Source organism: Oncorhynchus clarkii, chromosome 25 (genome assembly GCF_045791955.1).
Source record: "Oncorhynchus clarkii lewisi isolate Uvic-CL-2024 chromosome 25, UVic_Ocla_1.0, whole genome shotgun sequence".
NCBI classification, from domain to species: Eukaryota; Metazoa; Chordata; class Actinopteri; order Salmoniformes; family Salmonidae; genus Oncorhynchus; species Oncorhynchus clarkii.
The window spans coordinates 34,360,381-34,380,222 of record NC_092171.1 but is presented as its reverse complement, the minus strand read 5'-3'; the positions used below and the strand labels follow the sequence as shown (position 1 = coordinate 34,380,222).

Here is a 19,842-nt window from a genome sequence, read left to right as displayed (position 1 = left end):
CCTTAATTGGTGAAACACTCATGGAAAAACGTTTAAAAAATATATTCTCAATTTTACAGTGCCATACAACAATATTGGGGGAGCTAGACTAGTGTAGTAAGCAGTGTGCCCCTACCCCACAATCACCCCCTCTCTAACCGCCCAAATGACAACAGTATACTGAGTTACCACCCTGCATCCCGTGGCTGGCTTGCCACGGGATGCAGGGATGCAGAAACTAAGCAGGGTTGGTCCCTGGATGGGAGACCAGATGCTGTTGGAAGTGGTGTTGGAGGGCCAGTAGGCACTTTCCTCTGGTCTAAAAATAAATATTCCAATGCCCCAGGGCAGTGATTAGGGACATTTCCCTGTATAGAGTGCCATCCTTCAGATGGGACATTAAAGGGATGTCCTGACTCTCAGTGGTCACTAAAGATCTCATGGCACTTATCGTAAGAGTAGTGGTGTTAACCCTGGTGTCCTGGCTAAATTCCCAACCTCATACCATCATGGCCACCAAATCATCCCCATCTTCCAATTGGCTCATTCATCCCTCTCCTCTCCACTGTAACTATTCCCCAGGTCATTGCTGTAAATGAGAATGTGTTCTCAGTCAATTTACCTGGTAAAATAAGGGTAAAATAAAAAATTAAAAAGCTATTTTAAGCGGTTTGGTTGTAGAGGTAAATTGAATATAAGTTGAACTGTATTTTGCCAGTGCATTTGCCCTAGCTATATAGTATAGTAATATAGTATAGTAATATAGGTCTATCTATATAGTATAGTAATATAGGTCTAGTTATATGGTATAGTAATATAGGTCTAGTTATATGGTATAGTAAAATAGGTCTAGTATATAATATAGTAGCTATATAGTATAGTAATATAGGTCTAGTTATATGGTATAGTAATATAGGTCTAGTTATATGGTATAGTAATATAGTAAAGTAATATAGGTCTATCTATATAGTATAGTAATATAGGTCTGGCTATATAGTATAGTAATATAGTATAGTAATATAGGTCTATCTATATAGTATAGTAATATAGGTCTGGCTATATAGTATAGTAATATAGTAAAGTAATATAGGTCTATCTATATAGTATAGTAAAATAGGTCTAGTTATATGGTATAGTAAAATAGGTCTAGTTAAATGGTATAGTAATATAGGTCTAGCTATATAGTATAGTAAAATAGGTCTAGTTATATGGTATAGTAATATAGGTCTAGCTATATAGTATAGTAAAATAGGTCTAGTTATATGGTATAGTAAAATAGGTCTAGTTAAATGGTATAGTAATATAGGTCTAGCTATATATAGTATAGTAATATAGGTCTAGTTATATGGTATAGTAATATAGGTCTAGCTATATAGTATAGTAAAATAGGTCTAGTTATATGGTATAGTAAAATAGGTCTAGCTATATGGTATAGTAATATAGGTCTAGCTGTATAGTAATGTAGGTCTAGCTATATAGTATAGTAATATAGTATAGTAATATAGTATAGTAATATAGGTCTAGCTATATAGTATAGTAATATAGTATAGTAATATAGGTCTAGCTATATAGTATAGTAAAATAGGTCTAGCTATATGGTATAGGAATATAGTATAGTAATATAGGTCTAGCTATATAGTATAGTAATATAGGTCTAGCTATATAGTATAGTAATATAGGTCTAGCTATATGGTATAGTAATGTAGGTCTAGCTATATAGTATAGTAATATAGGTCTAGCTATATAGTATAGTATTATAGGTCTAGCTATATAGTGCAGTAATATAGGTCTAGCTATATGGTTTAGTAAAATAGGTAGAGGGAGAGAGAGAGGGAAGGGGAGAGTTAGAGAGGGAAGGGGAGAGGGAGAGAGAGAGGGAAGGGGAGAGAGGGATCTGGAGAGGGAAGGAGAGAAAGGGAGCGAGAGAGGGAAGGGGAGAGAGAGGGAAGGGAAGAGAGGGAGATTGAGAGGGAAGGAGAGAGGTAGAGTTAGTGTGAAGGGGAGAGGGAGAGAGAGACAGAAGGGGAGAGAGTGAGAGAGAGAGATAGAGAGAGGGAGAGTTAGAGGGAGAGAGAGGGAGAGTTAGAGGGATAGGGAGATGGAGAAGGAAGGATAGAGAGGGAGAGTTAGAGAGAAGGGGAGAGGTGGGAGAGAGAGAAGGGGAGAGATGGGAGAGAGAGAGAGAGAGGGAAGGGGGGAGAGAGAGAGAGAGAGGGACGGAGAGAGAGAGAGAGGGGCGGAGAGAGAGAGAGGGAGATGGAGAGGGAAGGAGAGAGAGGGAGAGAGAGAGGGAAGGGGAGGGAGAGAGGGAGAAAGAGAGAGAGAGGGAAGGGGAGAGAGGGAGAGAGAGAGAGGGAGGGAGAGAGAGAGGGAGAGAGAGAGAGAGAGGGAGAGAGAGAAAGAGGGACAAGAAGAGAGAGGGAGATGGAGAGGGAATGAGAGAGGGAGAGGGAAGGGGAGATAAAGAGAGAGGGAAGAGGAACGAGAGAGAGAGGGACGGGGAGAGAGAGGGAGATGGAGAGGGAAGGAGAGAGGGAGAGGGAAGGGGAGAGAGAGAGAGAGAGAGAATGAAGGGGAGAGAGAGAGAGGGAAGGAAGGAAGGGGAGCAAGGCAGAGTTAGAGAGAGAGGGGAAGGGGAGAGAGAGATAGCACAGAGCTGGAGAGAGACAGACCAAAAGAGAGGACAGCACTAGCTACTACATGTTCTACACTGTGTTCAACCATTACAGAAATAGGCCTATTTCTATTTCTGTTTGCTTAAAAACAGAAGAGGTCTCGTTTTGTTTCCATCTCCTCTCATGCTGGTTGAGCTCCAGTTAGAAGGCGTCTCTCTGAGGTTGTAGTGGTTTAGGGTTGGGCCGTTGGGCCGATGCCTGGGTTGGCAAAATGATTCCCACGTGGTGGAGCATCTGCTTACTACAACTGAAATCTACCTCACGTACAAACAGACAAACACAGGGACATACGCGCACACGCACACACATACACACACATGCACACACACACACGCATGCAAACACACACACACACACACATGCAAACACACACACACACACACACACAGTGAGAGACACACAGACAGGCTTTTGTCCCAGAAAAGCCCTAAGCTTCATCGCCCGAGGGACTCTTTGCTGGGTCCATTTTGGACTGTTTTCTTTTGAATAAGAACTGGTCGGTGGTCAGATCTACTCTGATTCAAGACTTTTGTGAATTCCCTTTCACACACACTTCATGTTACATCATGTGATAGTCTCATGTCACTTAACTAGATTTGCTAGATGTGTCTGTTGCCCCTATTCCCCTTTCAAAGTCACAACAACAAACTAGTTCAAACATAGTCACAACAACAACATTGTCACAACAACAAACTAGTTAAAACGTAGTCACAACAACAAACTAGTTCAAACGTAGTCACAACAACAAACTAGTTAAAACATAGTCACAACAACAAACTAGTTAAAACATAGTCACAACAACACTAGTTAAAACGTAGTCACAACAACACTAGTTAAAACGTAGTCACAACAACAAACTAGTTCAAATGTAGTCACAACAACACTAGTTAAAACATTCCAACAACACACACATTCCAACAACACACACACATTCCAACAACACACATCCCAACAACACACACACATTACAACAACACACACATAACAACACACACATAACACACACACATTACAACAACACACACATAACACACACACATTACAACAACACACACATAACACACACATAGAAACACACATAACAACACACAAATAACAACACACACACACATAACAACACACACACAACAACACACACACAACAACACACACACACATTCCAACAACACACACATAACAACACACACATACATTCCAACAACACACACATAACAACACACACACACATTCCAACAACACACACATAACAACACACACACACACATTTCAACAACACACACATAACACACACACATTCCAACAACACACACATAACAACACACACACACATTCCAACAACACACATAACACACACACATTCCAACAACACACACATAACACACACACATTCCAACAACACACACATAACAACACACACACGTTCCAACAACACACACATAACAGCACACACACACACGTTCCAACAACACACACACATTCCAACACACATCCCAACAACACACACACATTACAACAACACACACACATTACAACAACACACACACATTCCAACAACACACACACATTCCAACAACACACACACATCCCAACAACACACACACATCCCAACAACACACACACATCCCAACAACACACACACACATTCCAACAACACACACACACATTCCAACAACACACACACACATTCCAACAACACACACACACACATCCCAACAACACACACACATTCCAACAACACACACACATTCCAACAACACACACACATTCCAACAACACACACATAACAACACACACACACATTCCAACAACACACACATAACAACACACACACACACTCCAACAACACACACATAACAACACACACACACACTCCAACAACACACACATAACAACACACACACACACACGTTCCAACAACACACACACATTCCAACAACACACATCCCAACAACACACACACATTACAACAACACACACACATTCCAACAACACACACACATTCCAACAACACACACCCACATTCCAAAAACACACACATAACACACACACACACGTTCCAACAACACACACACATAACAACACACACACATTCCAACAACACACATTACAACAACACACACACATTCCAACAACACACACACATTACAACAACACACATTACAACAACACACACACACATCCCAACAACACACACACACATTCCAACAACACACACACACATTCCAACAACACACACACACTTATTTGTCTCTTAGTAACCTATTGTAACACACTGTGTGTACTTGTCTCTAGTAGTAACCTATTGTAACACACTGTCTGTACTTGTCTCTAGTAGTAACCTATTGTAACACACTGTCTGTACTTGTCTCTAGTAGAAACCCATTATAACACGCTGTCTGTACTTGTCTCTAGTAGAAACCTATTGTAACACACTGTCTGTATTTGTCTCTAGTAGAAACCTATTGTAACACACTGTCTGTACTTGTCTCTAGTAGTAACCTATTGTAACACACTGTCTCTAGTAGTAACCTATTGTAACACACTGTCTCTAGTAGTAACCTATTGTAACACACTGTCTCTAGTAGTAACCTATTGTAACACAGTGTGTGTACTTGTCTCTAGTAGAAACCTATTGTAACACACTGTGTGTACTTGTCTCTAGTAGTAACCTATTGTAACACACTGTGTGTACTTGTCTCTAGTAGTAACCTATTGTAACACACTGTGTGTACTTGTCTCTAGTAGTAACCTATTGTAACACACTGTCTGTACTTGTCTCTAGTAGTAACCTATTGTAACACACTGTGTGTACTTGTCTCTAGTAGTAACCTATTGTAACACACTGCCTGTACTTGTCTCTAGTAGTAACCTATTGTAACACACTGTCTGTATTTGTCTCTTAGTAACCTATTGTAACACACTGTCTGTACTTGTCTCTAGTAGTAACCTATTGTAACACACTGTCTGTATTTGTCTCTTAGTAACCTATTGTAACACACTGTCTGTATTTGTCTCTTAGTAACCTATTGTAACACACTGTCTGTATTTGTCTCTTAGTAACCTATTGTAACACACTGTCTGTATTTGTCTCTTAGTAACCTATTGTAACACACTGTCTGTATTTGTCTCTTAGTAACCTATTGTAACACACTGTCTGTATTTGTCTCTTAGTAACCTATTGTAACACACTGTCTGTATTTGTCTCTTAGTAACCTATTGTAACACACTGTCTGTATTTGTCTCTTAGTAACCTATTGTAACACACTGTAACACACACTGTCTGTATTTGTCTCTTAGTAACCTATTGTAACACACTGTCTGTATTTGTCTCTTAGTAACCTATTGTAACACACTGTCTGTATTTGTCTCTTAGTAACCTATTGTAACACACTGTCTGTACTTGTCTCTAGTAGTAACCTATTGTAACACACTGTGTGTACTTGTCTCTAGTAGTAACCTATTGTAACACACTGTCTGTACTTGTCTCTAGTAGTAACCTATTGTAACACACTGTCTGTACTTGTCTCTAGTAGTAACCTATTGTAACACACTGTCTGGACTTGTCTCTAGTAGTAACCTATTGTAACACACTGTCTGTACTTGTCTCTAGTAGTAACCTATTGTAACACACTGTCTCTTGTCTCTAGTAGTAACCTATTGTAACACACTGTCTCTAGTAGTAACCTATTGTAACACACTGTCTCTAGTAGTAACCTATTGTAACACAGTGTGTGTACTTGTCTCTAGTAGAAACCTATTGTAACACACTGTGTGTACTTGTCTCTAGTAGTAACCTATTGTAACACACTGTGTGTACTTGTCTCTAGTAGTAAGCTATTGTAACACACTCTCTGTACTTGTCTCTAGTAGTAACCTATTGTAACACACTGTGTGTACTTGTCTCTAGTAGTAACCTATTGTAACACACTGTCTGTACTTGTCTCTAGTAGTAACCTATTGTAACACACTGTCTGTATTTGTCTCTTAGTAACCTATTGTAGCACACTGTCTGTACTTGTCTCTAGTAGTAACCTATTGTAACACACTGTCTGTATTTGTCTCTTAGTAACCTATTGTAACACACTGTCTGTATTTGTCTCTTAGTAACCTATTGTAACACACTGTCTGTATTTGTCTCTTAGTAACCTATTGTAACACACTGTCTGTATTTGTCTCTTAGTAACCTATTGTAACACACTGTCTGTACTCTGTAACCTATTGTAACACACTGTCTGTATTTGTCTCTTAGTAACCTATTGTAACACACTGTCTGTACTTGTCTATTGTAACACACTGTGTGTAGTAGTAACCTATTGTAACACACTGTCTGTACTTGTCTCTAGTAGTAACCTATTGTAACACACTGTCTGTACTTGTCTCTAGTAGTAACCTATTGTAACACACTGTCTGTACTTGTCTCTAGTAGTAACCTATTGTAACACACTGTCTGTACTTGTCTCTAGTAGTAACCTATTGTAACACACTGTCTGTACTTGTCTCTAGTAGTAACCTATTGTAACACACTGTCTGTACTTGTCTCTAGTAGTAACCTATTGTAACACACTGTCTGGACTTGTCTCTAGTAGTAACCTATTGTAACACACTGTCTGTACTTGTCTCTAGTAGTAACCTATTGTAACACACTGTCTGTATTTGTCTCTTAGTAACCTATTGTAACACACTGTCTGTACTTGTCTCTAGTAGTAACCTATTGTAACACACTGTCTGTACTTGTCTCTAGTAGAAACCCATTATAACACGCTGTCTGTACTTGTCTCTAGTAGAAACCTATTGTAACACACTGTCTGTATTTGTCTCTAGTAGAAACCTATTGTAACACACTGTCTGTACTTGTCTCTAGTAGTAACCTATTGTAACACACTGTCTCTAGTAGTAACCTATTGTAACACACTGTCTCTAGTAGTAACCTATTGTAACACACTGTCTCTAGTAGTAACCTATTGTAACACAGTGTGTGTACTTGTCTCTAGTAGTAACCTATTGTAACACACTGTGTGTACTTGTCTCTAGTAGTAACCTATTGTAACACACTGTCTGTACTTGTCTCTAGTAGTAACCTATTGTAACACACTGTGTGTACTTGTCTCTAGTAGTAACCTATTGTAACACACTGTCTGTACTTGTCTCTAGTAGTAACCTATTGTAACACACTGTCTGTATTTGTCTCTTAGTAACCTATTGTAACACACTGTCTGTACTTGTCTCTAGTAGTAACCTATTGTAACACACTGTCTGTATTTGTCTCTTAGTAACCTATTGTAACACACTGTCTGTATTTGTCTCTTAGTAACCTATTGTAACACACTGTCTGTATTTGTCTCTTAGTAACCTATTGTAACACACTGTCTGTATTTGTCTCTTAGTAACCTATTGTAACACACTGTCTGTATTTGTCTCTTAGTAACCTATTGTAACACACTGTCTGTATTTGTCTCTTAGTAACCTATTGTAACACACTGTCTGTATTTGTCTCTTAGTAACCTATTGTAACACACTGTCTGTACTTGTCTCTAGTAGTAACCTATTGTAACACACTGTGTGTACTTGTCTCTAGTAGTAACCTATTGTAACACACTGTCTGTACTTGTCTCTAGTAGTAACCTATTGTAACACACTGTCTGTACTTGTCTCTAGTAGTAACCTATTGTAACACACTGCCTGTACTTGTCTCTAGTAGTAACCTATTGTAACACACTGTCTGTACTTGTCTCTAGTAGTAACCTATTGTAACACACTGTCTCTAGTAGTAACCTATTGTAACACACTGTCTCTATTGTAACACACTGTCTCTAGTAGTAACCTATTGTAACACACTTGTCTCTAGTAGTAACCTATTGTAACACACTGTCTGTACTTGTCTCTAGTAGTAACCTATTGTAACACACTGTCTGTACTTGTCTCTAGTAGTAACCTATTGTAACACACTGTCTGTACTTGTCTCTAGTAGTAACCTATTGTAACACACTGTCTGTACTTGTCTCTAGTAGTAACCTATTGTAACACACTGTCTGTATTTGTCTCTTACCTATTGTAACACACTGTCTGTATTTGTCTCTTAGTAACCTATTGTAACACACTGTCTGTACTTGTCTCTAGTAGTAACCTATTGTAACACACTGTGTGTACTTGTCTCTAGTAGTAACCTATTGTAACACACTGTGTGTACTTGTCTCTAGTAGTAACCTATTGTAACACACTGTCTGTACTTGTCTCTAGTAGTAACCTATTGTAACACACTGTCTGTACTTGTCTCTAGTAGTAACCTATTGTAACACACTGTCTGTACTTGTCTCTAGTAGTAACCTATTGTAACACACTGTCTGTACTTGTCTCTAGTAGTAACCTATTGTAACACACTGTCTGTACTTGTCTCTAGTAGTAACCTATTGTAACACACTGTCTGGACTTGTCTCTAGTAGTAACCTATTGTAACACACTGTCTGTACTTGTCTCTAGTAGTAACCTATTGTAACACACTGTCTGTACTTGTCTCTAGTAGTAACCTATTGTAACACACTGTCTGTACTTGTCTCTAGTAGTAACCTATTGTAACACACTGTCTGGACTTGTCTCTAGTAGTAACCTATTGTAACACACTGTCTGTACTTGTCTCTAGTAGTAACCTATTGTAACACACTGTCTGTATTTGTCTCTTAGTAACCTATTGTAACACACTGTCTGTACTTGTCTCTAGTAGTAACCTATTGTAACACACTGTCTGTACTTGTCTCTAGTAGTAACCTATTGTAACACACTGTCTGTACTTGTCTCTAGTAGTAACCTATTGTAACACACTGTCTGTACTTGTCTCTAGTAGTAACCTATTGTAACACACTGCCTGTACTTGTCTCTAGTAGTAACCTATTGTAACACACTGTCTGTACTTGTCTCTAGTAGTAACCTATTGTAACACACTGTCTCTAGTAGTAACCTATTGTAACACACTGTCTCTAGTAGTAACCTATTGTAACACACTGTCTCTAGTAGTAACCTATTGTAACACAGTGTGTGTACTTGTCTCTAGTAGTAACCTATTGTAGCACACTGTCTGTACTTGTCTCTAGTAGTAACCTATTGTAACACACTGTCTGTATTTGTCTCTTAGTAACCTATTGTAACACACTGTCTGTACTTGTCTCTAGTAGTAACCTATTGTAACACACTGTCTGTATTTGTCTCTTAGTAACCTATTGTAACACACTGTCTGTATTTGTCTCTTAGTAACCTATTGTAACACACTGTCTGTACTTGTCTCTAGTAGTAACCTATTGTAACACACTGTGTGTACTTGTCTCTAGTAGTAACCTATTGTAACACACTGTCTGTACTTGTCTCTAGTAGTAACCTATTGTAACACACTGTCTGTACTTGTCTCTAGTAGTAACCTATTGTAACACACTGTCTGTACTTGTCTCTAGTAGTAACCTATTGTAACACACTGTCTGTACTTGTCTCTAGTAGTAACCTATTGTAACACACTGTCTGTACTTGTCTCTAGTAGTAACCTATTGTAACACACTGTCTGTACTTGTCTCTAGTAGTAACCTATTGTAACACACTGTCTGGACTTGTCTCTAGTAGTAACCTATTGTAACACACTGTCTGTACTTGTCTCTAGTAGTAACCTATTGTAACACACTGTCTGTACTTGTCTCTAGTAGTAACCTATTGTAACACACTGTCTGTACTTGTCTCTAGTAGTAACCTATTGTAACACACTGTCTGGACTTGTCTCTAGTAGTAACCTATTGTAACACACTGTCTGTACTTGTCTCTAGTAGTAACCTATTGTAACACACTGTCTGTATTTGTCTCTTAGTAACCTATTGTAACACACTGTCTGTACTTGTCTCTAGTAGTAACCTATTGTAACACACTGTCTGTACTTGTCTCTAGTAGAAACCCATTATAACACGCTGTCTGTACTTGTCTCTAGTAGAAACCTATTGTAACACACTGTCTGTATTTGTCTCTAGTAGAAACCTATTGTAACACACTGTCTGTACTTGTCTCTAGTAGTAACCTATTGTAACACACTGTCTCTAGTAGTAACTGGATTGTAACACACTGTCTCTAGTAGTAACCTATTGTAACACACTGTCTCTAGTAGTAACCTATTGTAACACACTGTCTCTAGTAGTAACCTATTGTAACACAGTGTGTGTACTTGTCTCTAGTAGTAACCTATTGTAACACACTGTGTGTACTTGTCTCTAGTAGTAACCTATTGTAACACACTGTCTGTACTTGTCTCTAGTAGTAACCTATTGTAACACACTGTGTGTACTTGTCTCTAGTAGTAACCTATTGTAACACACTGTCTGTACTTGTCTCTAGTAGTAACCTATTGTAAGACACTGTCTGTATTTGTCTCTTAGTAACCTATTGTAACACACTGTCTGTACTTGTCTCTAGTAGTAACCTATTGTAACACACTGTCTGTATTTGTCTCTTAGTAACCTATTGTAACACACTGTCTGTATTTGTCTCTTAGTAACCTATTGTAACACACTGTCTGTATTTGTCTCTTAGTAACCTATTGTAACACACTGTCTGTATTTGTCTAGTAGTAACCTATTGTAACACACTGTCTGTATTTGTCTCTTAGTAACCTATTGTAACACACTGTCTGTATTTGTCTCTTAGTAACCTATTGTAACACACTGTCTGTACTTGTCTCTAGTAGTAACCTATTGTAACACACTGTGTGTACTTGTCTCTAGTAGTAACCTATTGTAACACACTGTCTGTACTTGTCTCTAGTAGTAACCTATTGTAACACACTGCCTGTACTTGTCTCTAGTAGTAACCTATTGTAACACACTGTCTGTACTTGTCTCTAGTAGTAACCTATTGTAACACACTGTCTCTAGTAGTAACCTATTGTAACACACTGTCTCTAGTAGTAACCTATTGTAACACACTGTCTCTAGTAGTAACCTATTGTAACACAGTGTGTGTACTTGTCTCTAGTAGAAACCTATTGTAACACACTGTGTGTACTTGTCTCTAGTAGTAACCTATTGTAACACACTGTGTGTACTTGTCTCTAGTAGTAACCTATTGTAGCACACTGTCTGTACTTGTCTCTAGTAGTAACCTATTGTAACACACTGTCTGTATTTGTCTCTTAGTAACCTATTGTAACACACTGTCTGTACTTGTCTCTAGTAGTAACCTATTGTAACACACTGTCTGTATTTGTCTCTTAGTAACCTATTGTAACACACTGTCTGTATTTGTCTCTTAGTAACCTATTGTAACACACTGTGTGTACTTGTCTCTAGTAGTAACCTATTGTAACACACTGTCTGTACTTGTCTCTAGTAGTAACCTATTGTAACACACTGTCTGTACTTGTCTCTAGTAGTAACCTATTGTAACACACTGTCTGTACTTGTCTCTAGTAGTAACCTATTGTAACACACTGTCTGTACTTGTCTCTAGTAGTAACCTATTGTAACACACTGTCTGTACTTGTCTCTAGTAGTAACCTATTGTAACACACTGTCTGGACTTGTCTCTAGTAGTAACCTATTGTAACACACTGTCTGTACTTGTCTCTAGTAGTAACCTATTGTAACACACTGTCTGTACTTGTCTCTAGTAGTAACCTATTGTAACACACTGTCTGTACTTGTCTCTAGTAACCTATTGTAACACACGCTCTGTACTTGTCTCTAGTAGTAACCTACAGTAATGGACAAAGTACAATGTGTACGTTTGGAGTTTTAAACTGTCAAGTCCCTGTATGTCTGTCTGTCTGTGTCCTTGTCTAACTGTCTGTCCATCTCTCCCTGTCTTTCTCTCCACAGCTGGATGGACGTCACGACGGCCCTGGGGAATCCAGGGAGAAGGTGCTGGAGTTTGGTTTTGACTACTGCTACTGGTCTGTTGCCCCAGAGGAACCACACTACGCCTCACAGGAAGAGGTAACGAGTCCTGAGACCTGAACTTCGACTGTAGTTCAAGGTCCTGCCAAACCTGGGCCCTTCTGTACACCAACTCTTCAAACTCCCGCACCGCTAGAGATTCCACATCGGCTACAATTGTTTAGTTACGGTGTTTTTGTGTCATGTTGTGTGCCTTCTGGGTGAAGGCAGCCCCAGTCATGTGCGTGTCAGGCAGCCTGGCGACGTTGGGTAGGGTGTGCAATCACAACCACTGGGCCGTGTTCAATAGGGCATGCAAATGAAAACGAAAATTAGGGTTTCTATTTGTACAAATCTGTTACGGTTTTCTTCCGTCGAAGGAGAGGAGGACCATAATGCAGCGTGGTTATTTGTATAAATCTTTAATAAAGATGAAAACACGAAAAATACAAAACAATACACGTACCGTGAAAACCTAAACAGCCTATACTGGTGCAAACTAACACAGACAGGAACAATCACCCACGAAACACTCAAAGAATATGGCTGCCTAAATATGGTTCCCAATCAGAGACAACGATAAACACCTGCCTCTGATTGAGAACCACTCCAGGCAACCATAGACTTTTCTAGACAACCCCACTAACCACAATCCCATGACCTACAAAAAACCCCTAGACAAAACACACCACATAAATAACCCATGTCACACCCTGGCCTGACCAAAATAATAAAGAAAACACAAAATACTAAGACCAGGGCGTGACAAAATCCAGGTAGTCACTCCCTGTTTTTTTCCCTTTGGTGCCTAATGAACATGACGCTCGTCTGAAGGAAGAGCCCAGGGGAATTAACACTGTCCCCCCCACTAAAGGGATAGGATATCAGCTTCATCTGTTCTCCAGAATTCTGTTGTGCATCACGTTTCCTTTTATGTCTCTGTGATTGGCTGATTAGATCTGTTTGTGTTTCTCTGATTGGTGGGTGCTACCTTTTTCCTGGTACTGAGCGGAGGAGGAGCCAGAATAAGACCCACCCCCTTGGAACACAGAGTAGTGGACATCATTTCTCTCATGGCGCCATGGCAGGAAAATGTACTACAACATTGTGTCATGTTAGTTAGGGTTCCATTTATAGAACTCAAACTTGATGAATGCTGTATTGTCTTGTAGCTCTGATTCCCGGCTGATTTATTTACAAACCAACATTTCATCAAGGACAAGCTATGCAAGCAGTGTACCAACATGGGGAAAAAGCCTTCACCCACCCCGGCCTGGTCTAGATGTCCCACAGTGTTGTTCTGGTCTCTGTCAGTGGAGACTGTGGAGACTTTCTGCTTCTCAATTCAATTGAATGGCTTTATTGGCATGGGAAACATATGTTAACATTGCCAAAGCAAGTGAAGTAGATAATAAACAAAAGTGAAATAAGCAATAAAAATAACATTACACTCACAGAAGTTCCAAAAGAATAAAGACATTACAAAGTACAAAAGGGAAAATAAATAAACATAAATATGGGTTGTATTTACAATGGTGTTTGTTCTTCACTGGTTGCCCTTTTCTTGTGGCAACAGGTCACAAATCTTGCTGCTGTGATGGCACACTGTGGTACTTCACCCAATAGATATGGGAGTTTATCAACATTGGGTTTGTTTTCTAATTCTTTGTGGATCTGTGTCTCCCCACTCTTTCTCTCTCTCTCTGTCTCTCTGTCTGTCTCACTCTCTCTCTCTCACTCTCTCTCTCTCACTCTCTCTCTCTCTCTCTCTGTCTGTCTCTCTCTCTCTCTGTCTGTCTCTCTCTGTCTCACTCTCGCTCTCTCTCTTTGTCTCTCTCTCTGTCTCTCTATTAAATAAAATTTAAATTCTCTATCACCCTCTCGCTCTCACTGTCACTCTCTCTCTCTCTCTCTCTCTCTGTCTCTCTGTCTGTCTCACTCTCTCGTTCTCTCTCTCTCTCTGTCTGTCTCTCTGTCTGTCTCACTCTCTCTCGCTCTCTATCTTTGTCTCTCTCTCTGTCTCTCTATTAAATTAAATTTAAATTCCCTATCACCCTCTATCGCTATCACTGTCACTCTCTTTCCTCTCTTTTCTCTATCGACCCATTCTCTCCATCTGAGTTGTCGGGGCGGCCCCACCACTACATTCCTCTGGTGACTCGTAGTGGGCGAGGAGGAGGGCAAACATGGGCATGGGTTTTCTATTTAATTCTGTGGAGCATGGTCACTGGATCACAGGCTGACCTCTGAGGCCTGTGAGTGTGTGACTGTTCCACACAAACCCAGTCAGTGGCACCAGAGCCGACATTTATCAGTCACACGTCACAAATAGTTGCTAGGTCTACCCTTCTCTCTAGCGTCTGTCCCGAAGAATGTATAATATGTTTACATTGCTGTATGTTGACAAGTAAACTGCTTGTGTCAGGTGACTTAAGCCTAACACTATGGAATGGTCTAGAGGCCAGATAACAGATAGCCTGTGTTGTTTGTGCACTTTCACAAACCTTTATTGCCTTAGAAGTTTCAACTTTCCCCAGACTTTCACACGCAGACGTAATTATTGAAAAATAATAGTTTTGTTTTCTTTCTTTATCAGTACCTTTCATGTAATAGACCTGCTCATCATTTCTACAGTCGTTAATTGCATTAAAAAAGTGTCACTATTTTAGATACGTGTTGTGTTTTTCTCAGGCACTATGTCAGTATGCTGTAGTGTAGTTTTATGCTGTAGTGTAGTTTTGTGCTGTAGTGTAGTTTTGTGCTGTAGTGTAGTTTTGTGCTGTAGTGTAGTTTTATGCTGTAGTGCAGTTTTATGCTGTAGTGTAGTTTTATGCTGTAGTGTAGTTTTATGCTGTAGTGTAGTTTTATGCTGTAGTGTAGTTTTATGCTGTAGTGTAGTTTTGTGCTGTAGTGTAGTTTTATGCTGTAGTGTAGTTTTGTGCTGTAGTGTAGTTTTATGCTGTAGTGCAGTTTTATGCTGTAGTGTAGTTTTATGCTGTAGTGTAGTTTTATGCTGTAGTGTAGTTTTATGCTGTAGTGTAGTTTTGTGCTGTAGTGTAGTTTTATGCTGTAGTGTAGTTTTGTGCTGTAGTGTAACTTTATGCTGTAGTGCTGTTTTATGCTGTAGTGTAGTTTTATGCTGTAGTGTAGTTTTGTGCTGTAGTGTAGTGTAGTTTTATGCTGTAGTGTAGTTTTATGCTGTAGTGTAGTTTTATGCTGTAGTGTAGTTTTATGCTGTAGTGTAGTTTTATGCTGTAGTGCAGTTTTATGCTGTAGTGTAGTTTATAATGTAGTGTAGTTTTGTGCTGTAGTGTAGCTTTATGCTGTAGTGTAGTTTTATGCTGTAGTGTAGTTTTGTGCTGTAGTGTAGTTTTGTGCTGTAGTGTAGTGTAGTTTTATGCTGTAGTGTAGTTTTATGCTGTAGTGTAGTTTTATGCTGTAGTGTAGTTTTGTGCTGTAGTGTAGCTTTATGCTGTAGTGTAGTTTTATGCTGTAGTGTAGTTTTGTGCTGTAGTGTAGTTTTATGCTGTAGTGTAGTTTTATGCTGTAGTGTAGTTTTATGCTGTAGTGTAGTTTTGTGCTGTAGTGTAGTTTTGTGCTGTAGTGTAGTGTAGTTTTATGCTGTAGTGTAGTTTTATGCTGTAGTGTAGTTTTATGCTGTAGTGTAGTTTTGTGCTGTAGTTTAGTTTTATGCTGTAGTGTAGTTTTGTGCTGTAGTGTAGTTTTGTGCTGTAGTGTAGTTTTATGCTGTAGTGTAGTTTTATGCCGTCGTGTAGTTTTGTGCTGTAGTGTAGTTTTGTGCTGTAGTGTAGTTTTGTGCTGTAGTGTAGTTTTATGCTGTAGTGTAGTTTTGTGCTGTAGTGTAGTTTTGTGCTGTAGTGTAGTTTTATGCTGTAGTGTAGTTTTATGCTGTAGTGTAGTTTTGTGCTGTAGTGTAGTTTTATGCTGTAGTGTAGTTTTGTGCTGTAGTGTAGTTTTGTGTATCCAGGGTATCCTGGCTTCACTTCCTGTGGAGTCCTGAGTCAATCTGAGACCCATGGTGAAGGGAGAGAGGGAGAGAGAGAGAGAGAGAGAGAGAGAGGGAGAGACAGAGGGGGGGAGAGAGAGAGACAGAGAGAGTGAGTGAGTGAGTGAGTGAGTGAGTGAGTGAGTAAGACAGACAGACAGACAGACAGACAGACAGACAGACAGACAGAGACAGATAAAACACCCTATGCTAAGCTCCAGGCTGACGTCATTCTGTAACAAAACCCAGCATTGTGCTCTAGGTTCAGATTCTGTCCATTGACGTCTTTTGGCTAAAATCTAACTGTGAAAAATGACTTATTGGAGCGGCTGTGAGTTTGGCAGACTAGAGATGGGGGGGCTGCAGAGGTTCTGTCAACCCCCTGCCCATTCCCCTCCTCCACCCTTGAAATTCACTGTTTGTCTCTCCCTCTCCCTCTCTCTCTCCCTCTCTCTCTCTCTCTCTCTCTCGCTCTCTCTCCCTCTCTCTCTCTCTCTCTCTCTCTCTCTCTCTCTCTCTCTCTCTCTCTCTCTCAAAATTCAATTCAATTTAAATTGAATGGCTTAATTGGCATGGGAAACACATGTTAACATTGCTAAAGCAAGTGAAGTAGATAATAAACAAAAGTGTAATAAACTATAAAAATTAACAGTAAACATTACACTCACAGAAGTTCCAAAAGAATCAAGACATGACATATAATGTCATATTATGTGCAAATAGTACAAAATGGTGTTTGTTCTTCACTGGTTGCCCTTTTTCTTGTGGCAACAGGTCACATATATTGCTGCTGTGATGGCACACTGTGGACTTTCACCCAGTAGATATGGGAGTTTATCAAAATTGGATTTGTTTTCGAATTCTTTGTGGCTCTGTGTAATCTGAGGGAAATATGTTTCTCTAATAAGGTCATACATTGGGCAGGAGGTTAGGAAGTGCACATAGCCTGTCTTTTCTTGAGAGCCAGGTCTGCCTACGGTGACATTTCTCAATAGCAAGGCTATGCTTACTGAGTCTGTACATAGTCAGAGATTACCTTGATTTTGTATATATTTTTTTCAAGGTTTTTAAATTCTCTCTCTCCCTCCCATGTGTAGGCAGGCATGAATAATGTTCAGAAGCCTGTGTATCTCTGTAGCTCTGTGTCTCTCTCTCCCTCCCTTTTTCTCTCACTCATATCTAAGAAAGTTAAGATATACTGTACGTATCTATACATCTCATGACATGCTGTATGTATGTTTTCCTCTAAAACTGAATCTGCCCAGTATCCCGCTGCGATTTCTGTGTAACCTAGTTGGAAAGACGTGGGATTGTGTGTGTGTGTGTAACCTAGTTGGAAAGATGTGGGATTGTGTGTGTGTGATCTAGTTGGAAAGACGTGGGATTGTGTGTGTGTGATCTAGTTGGAAAGACGTGATATTGTGTGTGTGTAACCTAGTTGGAAAGATGTGGGATTGTGTGTGTGTAATTTAGTTGGAAAGATGTGGGACTGAAACAGACTGACAGTTTCAATGCAGCTGTCCTGTTGGAGAGAGTCCTAGGCCTGTACTCGGAGTAGGAGTGTTGATTATAGGAAGGCATTTGTCTTGGCCACTAAGACCCTCACCAACTTGTACAGATGCATCATTGAGAGCATCCCGTCAGGCTGTATCACCGCCTGGTACGGCAACCGCTCCCAACCACAATGCTCTCCAGAGGATATTCCAGTCAGCCCAACGCATCATCGGGGAAACACTGTCTACCCTCCAGGAAATCTACAGCACCCGGTGTCACAGGAAGGCCAATAAGATCATCAAGGACCTCAGCCACCAGAGCCACGGACTGTTTACCCAGCTACCATCTAGAAGGAGGAGACAGTACAGGTGCAGCACAGCTGGGACCGAGAGATTGATAAACAGATTCTATATCCAGGCCATCAGACTGTTAAACAGTCAACACTAGCCGGCCTCCGCTCAGTACACTGCCCTGAACCTAAGTCCCTGTCACTAGCCGTCATACCACCTGTTACTCTACCCTGCACCTTAGAGACTGCTGCCCTATGTGTTATGTTCGTTGATGGAAGGATGGGACCAAGGTGCAGCGTGGTAGGCGTACATTTTCATTTATTAGATGAACACAGAAAAAACAACAAATACAAAACGTAATGTCTAGTAGGGCTAAACAGCACAGCACCAAAAACAAGATCCCACAAACTACAGGTGGGAGCTACCTAAGTATGATCCCCAATCAGAGACAACGATAGACATCTGCCTCTGATTGATTGGGAACCATATCCGGCCAACAAAGAAATAGAAAACATAGATTGCCCACACTAGTCACACCCTGACCTAACCAAATAGAGAATTAAAAGGATCTCTAAGGTCAGGGCGTGACACTATGTATATAGTCATTGAACACTGGTCATTTTAATAATGTTTACATACTGTTTTACCCCCTTTATATATACAGTCAGTGCATTGGAAAAGTATCCAGACCCTTTGACTTGTTCAACATTTTGTTACGTTACAGCCTTATTATTAAATTGATTAAATCATTTCTTCCCCTCATCAATCTACACACAATACCAACCCATAATGACAAAGCGAAAACAGATTTTAAGAAATGCTTGCAAATTGAGCTCAGGTCTATCCTGTTTCCATTGATAATCCATGAAATGTTTCTACAACGTGATTGGAGTCACTCTGTGGTCAATTCAATTGATTGGACATGATTTGGAAAGGCACACCCCTGTCTATTTAAGGTCCCACAGCTGACAGTGCATTTTTTTATACATTTTCTAATAAAAAAATATAAAAACTGTTTTTGCTTTGTCATTATGGGGAATTGTGTGTAGATTGATGAGAAGCAAAAAAAATAGAATCCATTTTAGAATAGGGCGGTAATGTAACACAATGTGGAAAAAGTCAAGGGGTCAGAATAATATCTGAATGCACTGTAAATACTGTATTCTAGTCATAGCTCATCCTGTATAACTACTGCTGTACACACCTTTTCTACTCATATACTGTCCATACTGTCTACACACCATCATATACACTGAGTAACCCAAACATTAGGAACAACCTAAATTTGTCGGGGCATGGACTCTACAAGGTGTTGAAAGCGATCCGCAGGGATGCTGGCCAATGTTGATTCCAATGCTTCCCACAGTTGTGTCAAGTTGGCTGGATGTCCTTTGGGTGGTGGACCATTCTTGATATACACGGGAAACTGTTGAGCGTGAAAAACCCAGCAGCGTTGCAGTTCTTCACACAAACAAGTTTGCCTGGCACCTACCTTCATACCCTGT

General features: G+C 39.9%; 1 protein-coding gene across 1 annotated transcript in view; it reads left to right on the top strand.

Annotated features, from left to right (window-relative positions):
• Positions 1-12,374: 12,374 nt before the first annotated feature.
• The window catches only part of LOC139383625 (uncharacterized), a 48,786-nt gene continuing 41,318 nt past the window's right edge, over positions 12,375-19,842 (top strand). The window contains 2 exon segments of the mRNA XM_071128174.1: positions 12,375-12,392; positions 12,491-12,607. Coding sequence (XP_070984275.1) covers positions 12,375-12,392; positions 12,491-12,607 — 135 coding nt within the window.